This window comes from Cloeon dipterum, chromosome 1 (genome assembly GCF_949628265.1).
Source record: "Cloeon dipterum chromosome 1, ieCloDipt1.1, whole genome shotgun sequence".
In the NCBI taxonomy this organism is placed as follows: domain Eukaryota; kingdom Metazoa; phylum Arthropoda; class Insecta; order Ephemeroptera; family Baetidae; genus Cloeon; species Cloeon dipterum.
Genome location: NC_088786.1, coordinates 19,420,286 through 19,434,491, shown reverse-complemented (window position 1 = coordinate 19,434,491; position 14,206 = coordinate 19,420,286). Strand labels below are relative to the sequence as shown.

Sequence of the window (14,206 nt, the reverse complement as noted above, 5' to 3'; positions counted from 1 at the left end):
CGTTAATTTTTCGCTGGAACAAAGCGGCCGGGAATCCGCGTGTCGAGCGGTGGAGCAGGTTGATGCATGGCCGCTGGAAAAATTTAATTTTCACAATGCAGATGGTGAATCTGATTAATGTGCTGACGAAGAGAAGTGAGCGAGTAGGCGAGAGAAAGAGAGCGGCACTAGCTTTTCCCCGGAGACGGCGTCGCCAATTTTTTATCCATCGAGCTGCTTTTAGTAGGCCGATGCCTGCGGACTGGCTCCTGGGACTAGAATAAAATATCACTAGCACCGACTAAAGTGTTCGCAGGGAGCAAAACTTTTGCAAGTTTTTTGCAAGTACCAATTCTATTTGCCGAGCGCAACTTTCTTTTTCGTTTCAAAAGCTAGATTGATGAACTTCTCTAGCTTAGCAAAAACATTCAATTAATTTCTCTAGGGAGCAGCGAGTGGAATTCAAAACTGGCCTATCCAAACCAGCAAAATAACATACACAGCTAGCAAGCTGCTAGACGTGGCAAACAACTCAATAATCAAATTTTTTTAGAATGAAGGAATAACGGCACAGAATTTCCCACGAAGTATTTTTTTTTTAATTTTAAAATAGCATTTCCTCTTAAAACGATGACCTTAATGTTTTCAAGTATCGCCTTTTTATCAAAAACACGTTCACCAGATTCTCTATGAATAGCAACCATTTGAAGATAAGCGTAATTCGTGGGAATTTTGAAATAGGGCCTTGTTTCCTTGGATATTAAAAAAGAAGGCCTGGTACGTGCAAAGCGTGGAAATTGGAACATTTTAATGAGATTTTCAAGCAAAATCCTCATTAAATTATCGATTTAAAGCAAATCATTCTCTTTCCCAGTACCAATCCAATTTAATCCACGCGTTTTAAACTCTGCTACAGTTGAATTTTCGTGCTGCAGAGTCGTAAACAAAAGGTGGTAAAGTAATTCAAGTCCGACTAAGCGCTCAATGCTTCTGAATGAGCGCATTCATTCCTCTGCGCGTTTTTCATTTCGGGAGGCTGCTTGTTTCCAAAGCAGCGAAACCCCACGTACACGCGTGGCTGTGCTGTGCACCCGCTGATGCATAACACTAACTGACATTCACACAAAGTGCAAAAAACAAAAAAGCGAGCCTGACGGCCTAGATATTAGCATATGCAAAGAGACAGAGTTGAAATTCTCGGCACGCCGCGCACACACAGCTTCCTCTGCTCTCTCTTTCGCCTCACCGCCGCCCGAATATTCCGTTCGAGTGGAAAAAGTTTCTCTTACATCTGATTGCTCTTGTGAAAGACTCCGCGAACTCTGCGGAAGAAAAGCAAAAGGAAGCAGCGTCCTCGTCTGATCTGACGTTCGACGCGACGAATTACCCGCGCACATCTTTTGAAATTTAAATCAGCTTTGAATATTCGGCAGCGTGCAAAGGGAAAGAAAAATATTCCGCGTGTGCCAGACAGAAATCGATTGTTCCGCGCGGTGGCAGTGAGAAAATGTCATTTAAATCTGAAACAAAGTGCGTGGGCGGATGAAAGAGGGAACACTCCGCTCTTGTGTGTGTGTGTGTGTGTTTCCCGAAAAACAATAACGTGTAACATATTCCGCGGCACGTCTTCTCTCAGTGTTCCAATTCGGCGCTGCTGCTTTTATTCTTCTTCACGCGCCAGAAAGCAGCATAGCGGACCCCTCTGAAGTGCTAAGTGCTCCGACAACACACTCCAAAATGGCGCTTTGCATTTTGCAGCATCCGAAAATGTTTCTTTCTCGTGCCAACGCATTATTTTCCACAACGTCAGCCAATTGATCAGAGTTGAGTTTTATTTTATTTAGAAACAACCTTTCATCGAATTTCCCTGCAAATGAATACCTTAAAGATAAACGAAAAAATAATAAATCTCATCATAAGCGCCACGAGATCAATATATCAGACCTCAGATAAAAATGAAAAATTTCATCTCACCGTCAGACCGGATCTCACACAGCAACCGATCTTATTTTCAGTCTAACGCGGAGAATCATGGTAAAAATTGTTTTAATGAAGAATCAATAAGTATGATTTAAGACACTGACTTTCCCTTCATTTCTAATAATTGATAAATCATATTTTGGCTCCTGGAAATTCCATCAGCTGATATTTCTGTGAATGGGTCGGACTGAAAATAAACCTTTTTATGCGAGAAAAATCTTAATGAGCTTACATTTTTGTTACAAATTTCTATTGAAAGCTCTTACAAGGGAAATTGCCTTGAGAGCTTCTCGGAACCTGTCTAATTGTGATATTTTTATTGATGCAGAGAAGGATTTGAGCGCTATGGTGGAGTCGAGTTAATTAGACGTGTGTGACGCAACAGTTCGTCAGTCGAGCAACGATCGCTCCAGCTCGGCTCGCTAATTGTCGCCAAAATAGTCACGCTGACAAAAGCGCAATTGGTCCAGAAATAGCTGCGCGTGTGAGAGCAAACATCTTCGACAGACAAAAGCGTTGTCATCGGCGCGCAGCCACAAACGTCACTGGTACTCACAGGCAATTTTTCATAAATACCTTGGTCGAACGTCACTTTGTCTGCGCCGTGGACACTTTCTGACGCGGCGAGAGCGAAAATACTCCAATTTTGTCTCACCAACAGACGTGGTTTAAGATGTTTTGTCGTTCCTCAAACTGCATTGAAGAACGAAGTTTTGGCAAATTTTAATTAAAATAAGCGATCAACTAGGTTTCTTCAATTATTGTTCATCCAGTTTTTCCGAAAAAGAAAAAAACCGCAATAAATTTTCATCATTTTATCACAGGATGAAAAGTAAAAAAATAAACACTTGTCAAAATGGTGCTATGAGATTTTATGGTATTTTGACATCCAAGAAGGATTTTAAGCCAAAATAATAGGTACTCAATTTTCCTGCAAAAATACCTCTCCTTCATTGGTAGAGAAAAATTTCGGCATTTTTTGTACATTGGAGGTCTCCTATTAAAAACCACAACGATTGAAATGGTTAAAAATGGTGGTTGTTTCCGGAAATTTCCTGAAAACCCACTGGGCAGTCAACTATGTCTATGTCTACCCTACATTCCCGCAACACCTGCGTTTTGAAAATGTAGTTCATTTCCACTTATTGCTCCTCATTGTTTTCACACTCAAGAAACGAGGTCAATCTCCTCTAGACATCCTTGATAAAAAAAATCAGAAATCATTTTCCCAAGTAAATTTTTCTCGCTTTAGTGACGAAAAGCGCGAGCTCTGCGTCAATGTTTTGAATGACTCTCGCGCCAAGGTGCCATCAACGGTCTTTTTTCGCATTTGCAATCAACTTTGCGTCATGGTGGTGCTCGGCAGCGCCGAGATTTTTCCACCCTTTCAAGGGGCACGCATTTCGCTGGCTTGCGTGTATTTCGCTCGACGGGGCGCGCAAAAAGAAGCCGAGCATAAAAAGGAAGACTTGTGTGCCAAAGTTAACATGCCGGCGACGGAAAAAAGCGTCGTTTGCTCGCTCGTGACGGTGGCGACGGCGGTGGCACAAGTTATTCCAATGTTTACGACTCCGGCGGTGGTTATCACGCCGGCCGAAATGACAGATGAGGACGCGCACTCTTGCTTCGCCACCTGAGACCGACCGATGCATCAAAAACGCCCGAGAAAAGGCGCCCGAGAAAAATGACGTCTCGCCGGCAAACCCCTGAGATGCGCCAAAATTATTGAAATGTCTTCCTGCTAAACGAGACACACGAAAACCACCGAGACACGCATTCTTCGACCAAAACTTCTGACACAAGAAAGCTGTTTGAGAGCACTACGTGGAAAATGTGGAAAATATATCCAACCTCTATTTTTTTTTAAAGTTGAGCATGCTTCGAAAAATTTTAGAAAACTAGTTTTTTCCTTAAAATATTATCTAAAAACTGGGATAGAGGGAAAATTTGCCCAGGGTTCCAAATTCAAGCGAAAGCACTATTACCATGTTGAAAATCATGATTTAACTCTGCAGAAGGGAAATTTACCTCAGAGGTAAATTTCCCTTATGCAGAATTAATAGATCGTGACGAGAAGAATCTAAATCAATTGAAAAACAACCATTAAATACTTTGAGAAATCGGAAAAAATCTAAAATTTTATTGTTTCTTACTCCTGATCTGATTTTTGCACATCTTAGAGATGCTGCTACATTCCACAAACTATAGACCACTTCTTGATAATCCCAAAAGTGCAAAATATTTGTTCAATATTGGTTGTGAGTAGAGTAAATAATATTAGGACGCTATAATTTTATTTTAATTTTAATCTCCAAATCAAATTTCTGTTCTCACTAAAGAATCCTATATAAAATTTTGATTATTAGATCAACTTAAGAAGTTGGTCCGCTATATATTTTGTTGTTTTTATTTTTTACATATATAATGGAACAATTTCGATCATCCCTGTTGTGGATGTATCTTTAAGCCGAATCGGCATGGAGGCAAAAACGAAATACTGTGAGCAGGCCAATCACTTAAAACGATTTCAGCAAATGCGCCAGAACCGCACTATTCCGCTGACCAGCACACACACACACATACACATCACGATGTTTGCTGACTCGTCAGCCCTTTCCTCCGAGCTTGCGTCATGAACAAACACGGATTTTTTGCCTGACGACCAGCATCTCGGTTTTATCTTGGCGCGCGCCAACTTATCGAGCCTTCCATCTTTCTCTCTTTTTTTCGCGCTCACGTATTTCGCCTGGTCGTTGAAACACAATTAGAAATGAAATTTCCTGCGGGGTGGCTCGGCGCGTGTGGCCGGCAGTCGCCGAGGGAGAGCAAAAGAGTGACCTTTGCAAGATGGATGGCCGGCCTAATGGGACCCTTTCGACGCCATTACGGCAAAGATGGATGGAGCCGCCCCCCAATAAATGCAACTAAGAGACCATCGCTCATAATCCGCGCACTTTCCATTCGCGTTCGGACAGAACGTGACGTTTCCGCATCGGCATTCAGAATTAGTGGTCCAATTAAATCAAATAACGGCCAGGAAATGGAATATGTGGTTACTTGTTCTCAGACTTGCTATTTTAGGGTTAAAAATAAAATAGAATAAGAAAATTCACCAATGTTCTGGTTTTTAAAAGCCTCCATTCAATTAAGCGAATGCAAAATACTCTCTCGGCAAAAAATACTGTCCATGGCATAGTGTTTTTAAAAGCAGTTTTTGTTTTGTTTTTAGGGTAAAGCCGGGCGGAACAAATTGCAAACCCTGGCTAAAATTGCCTTCAATGTTCTTTACAAGCTTGAATTTTTGCATCGATTTTCACGGCCCACCAATTTTCTGAGAAGCGTCTGTTTCGCGTCATTATGAAAAGATAGAAACAATACAAATTAATTTCCGTGAATCGAAGGCAATTACCCGTGGAGCAAAATTGCTTTTTCAAAGCCTCCTTCAGGCGGAGGCACCTGAGTCGCTCTTCTCCGAATTGACACTAGTTGTTGATAAACATTCAAGAGCGAGCGGCGTATAGTGCTGGAGGCAAGCTCTTTAATAAATAGCAGTGCGTGGGCGGCCATGTTGATCATTCATCAAGCGCAGTTTTGCTTGCGACCGAACTTTGCCACAGATAAGAAGCCGAGAGATGTTCAAATATAATGGAGCGGAGCGCGTGTGTGTCGTTTGCCTTGAAAGCACGCAGCCGACTCTGAAAGGCTTCAAAGCCGAGCTCACTGGCCCCCCAAGCCCCCTCCCCATTGCAGCCCCGGGAGAATGTTGGTTGTGCACGCGCTTTCTAATTAACAACCGCTAATAGCAAACAGGCAGATTAATTTATTTGATCTCGCAGTCTGAATTGATTGCGTCTCTCCTCTGAAAGGCTGCAGCAATTCAGGACGCGAGAACCTAGCTTTTCCTAGGCAATAATGTCGATTGGTCTGTACTTATCAATAATCCTATTAGCTGGTAATAAAAATTATTTACGGATGGAGAACTGATGCAAATTATATGCAGAACATTGCAACGCACATTGCATTCAATGATACCTTGCAAATGTTTGAAGTTTTACAAAGTTTCTTTATAATTTAATCGTGAATTTCAGAGAATATAGCATTCGCTTTGACTAATGAAATGGAATTACACCCACTCATTCATTAAATAGACATTTTAATGCGGAGGAGGTATTTTAGATCGGGATGGAACACAAACCAATGAACGCTTTGACGTTCTACTGAAAATCATAATTTCACATATAGTTGAAAAATTGGTTATTTTTTTAATAAACCGTTTTATTCCCGTAGAATCAATTAATTTTAAAAATTCATGTCCTCATTTTTCTAGAATATGTGTGAAAAATGTCGAATTTTTACTTGTTTTGGCACCTGTTACATATCTTCATTAATCTTTCGAGGAAAACTCTCCTTTTAACGTCCCTTTTTCGTGATTATATATAGCGGATCTATATCCTCTTCCAGACAGATAATCTTGTGGACATGTTTCTCGGAAGGCGCCCACTCAGATCTATGATGAGAGTTTATAATAGCCCACTATACCAAAAGCTTGTCACATTCTAAAAGATCATTATTGAAAACTGCATCTTTATTACTATTAATGCAAGTCAAATATACGCTGGGAAAAATTACCCGAGAAGAAACCCACAGCAAATTAAAAAATTACATTATTTCACAAAAAGTCTTTATAATATATCCTTAAAAAAATTGTTGATTTTGCACACCTCTGGTATGAAGAATAGAAAAAGAAGAAAATGATCAAGATGTATTCAACTCTGAGTTAATTGTACGACTAGAATATCTACTGTGCATTCATTTTGTGTTAATTAATAAATTAATTCATTAGAAAAGCCGCACGACAAGACAGAACGAGGAAAGCCCAGGAGAAATTAACAGTCTGGGGCTCGATCGTCAATTATGAATTGCTGCTGCATCTCGAAGAGTCGGGATGAATTAACTAGATTTGTCTCTGTAGCTAGCGCCGCCGGTCTTAATTGCAGTCAAGACACGTTCAAGTTACAATAACTAATTGCAGCGCTGTACATTCGGCCGTCGAGTGTTTGGATTCGACTAATTAATCCGGCTGATGCAACAAGAGAATAATTGCCGTCGTAATTAACAATCGCGCGCGCGTCTCTCATTTCACGGCTTGTTACTTCGGCTGGCGAGTTCAAGTTTCGAAACTGGAGTTTTATTCCATCCATGCGGCGTCGCATCTTCCACCCTGCTCCTCGTGCCCGAATTCGATTCGAAACTGCGGCGTTCGCCGTTTGATGGGAAAAGTTGCAAATCGAATCAGCTGCTGCCAGGGTAGATTTATATTTGAATTGGAAACGCGCGCGCGGCAGCCTCTTGAGAAAGTGCAACGGAGCCGGAAAACGGATGGGAGCACCGCCTTTGCGGCTGCTCGATCTCGCTCAAATCAATTCTGCAGCGCCGCGGGAGTTAAATAAAATCCAGCAGCCGAGTTGCCGGATCCTGATGGGAATTGCTAAAAACACCGAGTTAATTAAGGAGAAAAATGGTCTTTCTAGATCTGTCAGTGGGTTTCTAAGCTGATTAACTTTCACGTCGATTACTCTTGGGCCTTGAGCCTCGGCCACGGGTCGGCGGGAGGCACGCAGTAGGTTCCTTTCCTTCCGCGAGTTAAAAATCTCGCCGGGGAATTCAGAACTCTAAATCTATTAGCGAGCTCATTTGAATTCCTAAACTGTAAAGTGTGTGTGCTCACCGATTGTGAAATAGTGTAAGTTTGCGGGTTGGAGCGAGGCGGAAAGTTTGCCGTTGGTGGTGGCTCGCGTGCGTCTTTACTTCCATTTCGTCTTTTTATGATTTAATTCGAATGCAATTTCCCAGCAGCATTAGCAAGCCGCTGTGAAAATAGCTAAAGAAAAGTCTTCGCCTCGGGGTAATAGGAAAATTTCAGCCTTAGCACAGAGAGGAGCGCCGAGCAGGAGTGGAAGAGAAAGAAGAAACGGCGCGCTCCGACATTAAAATGCAAATCGAGTTTGTTCAAGAAGTTCGTCCGGCTTCAATTCATTTCAGAAGCAATTTCATCAAATAAAGCGAGACTGTGGCGGATCTTCCAAGGGAGGGAAAGACTTTATAGAAGACACAAGAAAGGAAAAAGCCGTGCATGTTAGATGCTATCGGCGCCATTAGGCAGAAATGGATCTGCACGGGTGCAAAGTGCCTGCGATTTCCTCTTCTCCGCGTGGCTTAATGAATGTTTGATAAAATTTAAAAGCGACCGCGTGTGCCTTGCAGCTCACTATTTCAGGCAAAACAGAGTGGAGCTAATCCCGTCTGAGCAACGTCCTACCGCACTGCTGCTCGCTCCTCCATTGAATTTGTGTTTTGAGAGCAATGCGAAAATAATGAGCTGTTGTGTTTGTTGTCTCGACGGCGGCGCGAAAAGGGTCTGAATGTACTATACGGGCACCCACGCTGTGCTCTGAAACGACCGTTAAAGCGGGCGACGCATTGGCTTTTATTGCTCCAATCATGTCGCGTGCAGATTCCAGTAGACGACAAGAGGCAAAGTTGGAAACAGACGACTAGCCTCTTTCCAATCTAATTCCTAAGAGGCCGGAGAACGGAAGCGAGCAGCTATCAGGATTCCAATCAAATCAGATTAGGACGAAGGGTTTAATGTGCGTATTAAATTGAATTAATCGGTCGCACAAAGGTTCCTCTCGTTCATGCTTGAATGCAAATTAAATTTGCGAGCAGTTTAATGCACAAACAGGCAGGCCCGGTTGCTCCAGTAAGCTAATATAGACACTTGTTTTATCCTAATCTGTGTAGCAACTGTTCAGGAAAAATATTTATTTGATTTTTTTGCCCATTTTAATGTGGATTGATTCAGGGCAACTTTTGAAAATTAGTAGAATTGTTCGCTACAGTAAAATGTAGATCAAATTGCTAATTTAAATACGAACTTTGCCATGTGAAAAAGTCAAAAGAGGATCCTGCTACAATTAAAATTTGCATCAGGCAAATTTTCACCATAATTGACAGCACTTCAGGGAAGGTTTAGATTTCTCTCGTTGGGATCTATCCAAACTGTTTAATTATGACACTCTTTGAGGGTACTCTTTGTTTTGAAATAAAATGAGATTTCAAGTGCATGGAGATAGTGCTCATCATTTGAAATATACACTAACTTTTCAACTACCTTTCTATGATATTTAAGGTGCTACCAAGGTCAATTTTGGCTTTTAATAAATCCTTAGGGATCATTTTATGCATTGGTAGCCATAGAGAATAATTCGGAATTTAGCAGCATCTCCTCTCTTACAATAAAAAAATTATAGCATGCCATAGATAAAAAAATCACTCCCTCCTGGATTTATCGACTTTTTCAGAAGCCTCTTTCACTGATCACCAAATGCAAACATCACACCTATGTGGTAATTTCTCTTTCCCTTTCCATTCATTTAGGCAAACAGGCGAACGGACACCAGTAGCGCAATTAGCGCTCTCGAGTTCGGAAAGTCAGCAGTTTTTTGCTCTGTTTACACCGCCAGAGTTGTGTTTTGTGCTCAACAAGCACAAATTTCATCCTTGTTTGCTCGCGCGGAGGTGCACCGGCCGGCTGGCCGGCGTGCGTGTGATGTTTGCTGGGCATTATGTTAGTCGGGCGCATAAGTAATACTCACCGAATTAATGGCAGTCATATCGGCTCTGCTCAAACCGATGGCCTCGGCGTCAGCTAAACTGCTATCGCTCTGCAACAAACACCAACGCCAACACATTAATCTTGTACATGCCTCCAACTGCTTCTGCTCTCACGCGCAAACATGCATGAGTGAAAATTGTGTGCGAAATTGGAAATTGCATCGCGCTGCGGGGGGCACTGTTTCAGCGCGGGGCTCGAAACAAAGAGGGGTATATTGACAGACGAGAAAGCTCACGCACACAATACATAGGGGACAGAAAAGATAGTTCGTTTCGTGTGTATTAAGCCTAATAAATTGGGTTTAATTTTGTTTCTTAAATGAAAGGTTTGAAAAAGATTAATGAAAAAGTTATTGGTGTAAAAACTAGAAATTTTTCTTTTTTCTATAAAACACTGTAATTCGTAACTCAAATATAGAAAATAAGTTAATCAAAGTTTCTAAACTGTAAATTGTGGCGGGGCATCAAAAGATTTTTTTTAATTCTCAGCAATAAAAAATGTACACTACAATTTTTAACGGTTGGTGACGAGGAATCTTCTGCTGATTATTTTGATTTTATTTGATAGCTGTGGTTGATGAGAACTGAGAGACAAGCAAACCCGCTGTGCAGCTCGAGATAATTTATCTTAGTATTTTAAGTTTTATAGCCGCTACGTTAATTTTAATTTTTGTAAAATATAGTTTCAATAGCTTTCATGGGGCCAATGGACTATTAGAAAGAAAATTGACAAGAAATAAAGCTCCCATAGCACCTCTATTGTAGTTTTTACAATAGAAAATTCAATTATGCCGTTCCCCAGTTCTAAATAGCGTCATTATGGCACCACAGAAGCCAGCGAGATGTCTTTTCCAGACCTAAATGGGGGTCAGCTCCATTTCTTAACAGTTCGATACCAGGCAAACCGCCTCCTTAATTGCTCCGCCCGACCGAGCAAGCCGCAGAATCGGCGCTAATCACGCGCAGAAACTGCCGTTTCCGAGGCAATAACAAATCGACGGCAGCGAGGTGTGCATGAGCGGCGGCGTTTAAGCGGCGTCAAATGACTCTCGGGGGTGGAATTATTTAAATATTTGTGCAATCTTGGCGCCCGCGGATGGAAACTTGAGGCAGCGCGGTTAGCCGTCTGCCAGGCATTGTGTGCTCGCTGCCGCCGCGGCTAGAAAGGGAGTGGGGGCAACGCATCAATTTTGCACGCGGCTACCTGTTATTCCGCGCGCCTTCAATACACTCTCGCCTTTTACGGCCCTTTTATGCTGTCGACGGCTGCGTGTGCTGTGCGGTCGGCCGAATTACAAACACACGCTCGCTCGTTGGCAGACACATATAATGCCGGCCGCTGCCACCGTTTCATTGCCGAATAATTATTGTGTACGACACGACCGCAAAACCTGATGCTCTCGCTCCACTAGACCTGTTTGAAATTTGCCTGAATTATGCAACGCGCTCGGAACGGCCGTCGAACGTTAATTGAAGCGGACGGGCTTTATATTTGGAGCGATCGAAGCGGGCCCGTGCTACCCTTTCAGCCAAGATGTGTTCCGCTTGGATATCCTTTGTTGGGAATAAAGCCAGATAGACGTGTTGAAAATGAATCGTTGCGAATTTAATAAATTTATACAGGTTGATTTGCAGAATGTGTCCCGCATTCAGAATGATAAACATTGTAAGGCTTTATAAATGAGAAGTAAGCGGATGAGAAGATAAAAAGTAAAAAGTCAAATTAAATGCTGATATTTAATTATTTTTAGTCCATGCTAGTTTTTTAAGGCAAATATTTGTGAATACTAGCCCTCTAATCACTATTTTCTTGTTAATTGACGTGACCTTTTAAATTTAGTTAGCATTGTAATCATGAATAGCTGGAAAATTTGACCAGTGATTTTTATCTAAAAGGAATTTCATAACCCTTTCAAGCAATGAAGACAACTTTTGATCAAGAATAGTTCTCAATTATGATACAATTTTAACGAAATTAACTAAAATTCACCAGTTAGACCATCTTGATTTGACCATTGAGCTCTGTTAAAAATCAATACAGTATATACGCTGTATGAGCAAAAATAATATCTAAAATTGCTATATAAAACTATTAATAATACCGTCATAATTTTTGTTGTAGATACCATCGAAAATTTCCTAACCTAGAATTTTTTAGCACTACAAAGAATGAAGAGAAAAATATTTTAACGACCATCACACGAAAGCTGGTGAATCGGACAATTTTGTCACGTGCGAGCGCTAGTTTAAAAAAGAGGCTCGCATGACGAATCACTCGGCAAATGGGGATTGACGTCGATTAACGCCAAAGTGCAGTGCAAATTAATAATTCGCGCTGCTGAAAACGCGCCACTCTGCAATTTGCACGTCGAGCACGAGCGAATTGGCATGAAAGCATTTTGTGCTGAAACCGCACCCATTCACATTCGCTCTCTCGTCGCTCCATCGGCGCTCGCCCGCCTGCCGCTTGAAAGGGAATAATTTATTTCTCGCGTGCGCGCGGCAATAATTACAGAGAGGCAGCACGCCATGGACGAGAGAGGACGCGGATTGTATCGCAAAAAATGGTGTCTGCCCGTCAATTCTATCGGGAGGAAAAAACGCGTCCGTTCGCCAGTTGACGTGGTCTAATTGAAATCATGGTATTTTTGAGGGGCCATTATTATTTGCTTCTCGAGGGATTTGAGCTTTTTAAACATTACTGAGCGTACTAAATTCGAGCTGAGATGCTTTGTATTTCCCTAAGGGCTGTGATTTTTTGCAGCATTTATTTTTGCAAAATATGCTATAATTAGATGTTTGTCTGTGGTAAAAAAATCGATCAATGACAGTTTCAAAGCCAACTTTGATCATCTTTAAAATTTTCTCTACCAAATTTTTGATTCTTGTTTATTCTTGCTATTGTCAATACATAAAATTAAATAATTACCAAAATTGAACATACGAAAAAACTGATTGACCTCAAAAATATTTTAAAAAGCAAATTTTATCTATGAAAAATTTAAAGTCAACCGTTTTCAGATGATTTATATCTTTCCTACAAAAAAATATTAGATAGGACTGCATTTTAATTTCATTTTAAACTTTAAAATAAGCTAAGTATATCAATGATACAACTCAATATTTTGTGTCATTTCAATAGCTGAATTCTTTTATCAGGAATTAAATGCCTCAATATCTACCATAAAATCAAATTTTCATTGCTGAGAAAATAGTGATTCTCACTAAAGACTTATCAATTCTAGGTTTGAAATTAACTTGCTGAATTTCACAGCCATGGTGATTTGTCATTTGTTCACATGTATAACATTATTTGAAAATCCCGAAAATCCTTTTTTGCGTTTCATGCTAATTTAAAAATTATGCCAACCCTATAGACAACCCGTGTGTTACAAACTTTAAATATTTCTTTATTTTAAAATACACAACCCATCTAATTTTAGCCCGACAATTTGCCAAAAATTTTTAATTGGACCTACCGCAACAATCAAGCCTTTAATTAAGCGATACGCGTTGCCAACAGAAGAAAAATTTATGCTTTTGCGTGCGTGTACGTGCGATATGCTCGCCCGACCCAGAATGCCGCTCTCGTGAATCGCGTATTTCGAGAGCAACGAGGCCGGCAGGTGCTGTTGGACGTAAATCACGATCTCGTCGCGATGCACCGACCGACCGAATGCCGCAACAATTTTCGCGCTCTATCATTTTCCGAGCACTTGGCAAGCTTTGTCCGCGACTGCGAAGAACACGAAAATCCCGACAATTAACCTCGCGCGGCGTAAAGGTCGCTCGCTGTTCGTTCGGCCGGATCCGGAATGCGTGCGTCCGACCGATCGCGATCGCCGCCACAAAATAAATTCCTCGCTTGAGATTTACGACCAATTAGCGGCCACGTCGAGGGCACACAAAACGTAAAAAAATTGGACGAGGGTTTGGTAGCAAGAACGGCTGGTTTGGATGGAAGTGGAAACAACATGCATTGGCAGTCGTATGCCAGATTTGTTAAAGAATCGATACTGCAAACCCCAGGAAAAGCATGTAGCTAATGCATAAACTAATCCTTAAAAGGACTCAGTAAGCCCAAATTGTCCAAATAAAGTTTAGAGAAAAGTGTCTGTAAAGTCATCATACTTTTCAAATGTCGATGACAATTTTCCAACTTGAATTCTTATTTCACAAAAATTCCCTCAAAAAGTGTCATACACTATTGAATACGTCTCGACGACGGGAATCGAAATCTGCCAAAAAATATGGTCAAGCAATGTAAATTTTTGAGAAAATTAGCAATATCTATATATTGACTGTCGCAAGTTCCTCTTTTGATCATTACACATTGTAAAGCTGCTTATTGCAGCAAATAGCTATATTAATTTTAAAAATTTTGATTGTACTTTCTGTAAATGCCCTTATTTCACAAACTGTCAAAATTTACCCGTTAATGTAAGAGGTCGAAAATATAATAAGATTGTTATATCGTGTGACGCTTCTAGAAAAAATTGTTTAGAATATGTTTTGAGGGGTAAAGTCGGGTTAGTCATATGTGCTTTGTCGACTTAATATTTATTAAGAT

At 41.0% G+C, this 14,206-nt stretch overlaps 1 protein-coding gene across 5 annotated transcripts in view; it reads right to left on the bottom strand.

The window, feature by feature from the left end:
• Window positions 1–14,206, bottom strand: part of LOC135947653 (pneumococcal serine-rich repeat protein-like) — a 162,520-nt gene that overhangs the window by 96,059 nt on the left and 52,255 nt on the right. For all 5 annotated transcript variants that reach the window (XR_010575699.1, XM_065496531.1, XM_065496532.1 and 2 more), the window contains exon 2: window positions 9,618–9,686. Coding sequence is in view for 4 of the 5 variants with exons in the window: in XM_065496530.1 (XP_065352602.1) it covers window positions 9,618–9,686 (69 nt within the window). In the remaining variant the exon portion in view is untranslated. The remainder of the gene's footprint in view (window positions 1–9,617; window positions 9,687–14,206) is intronic.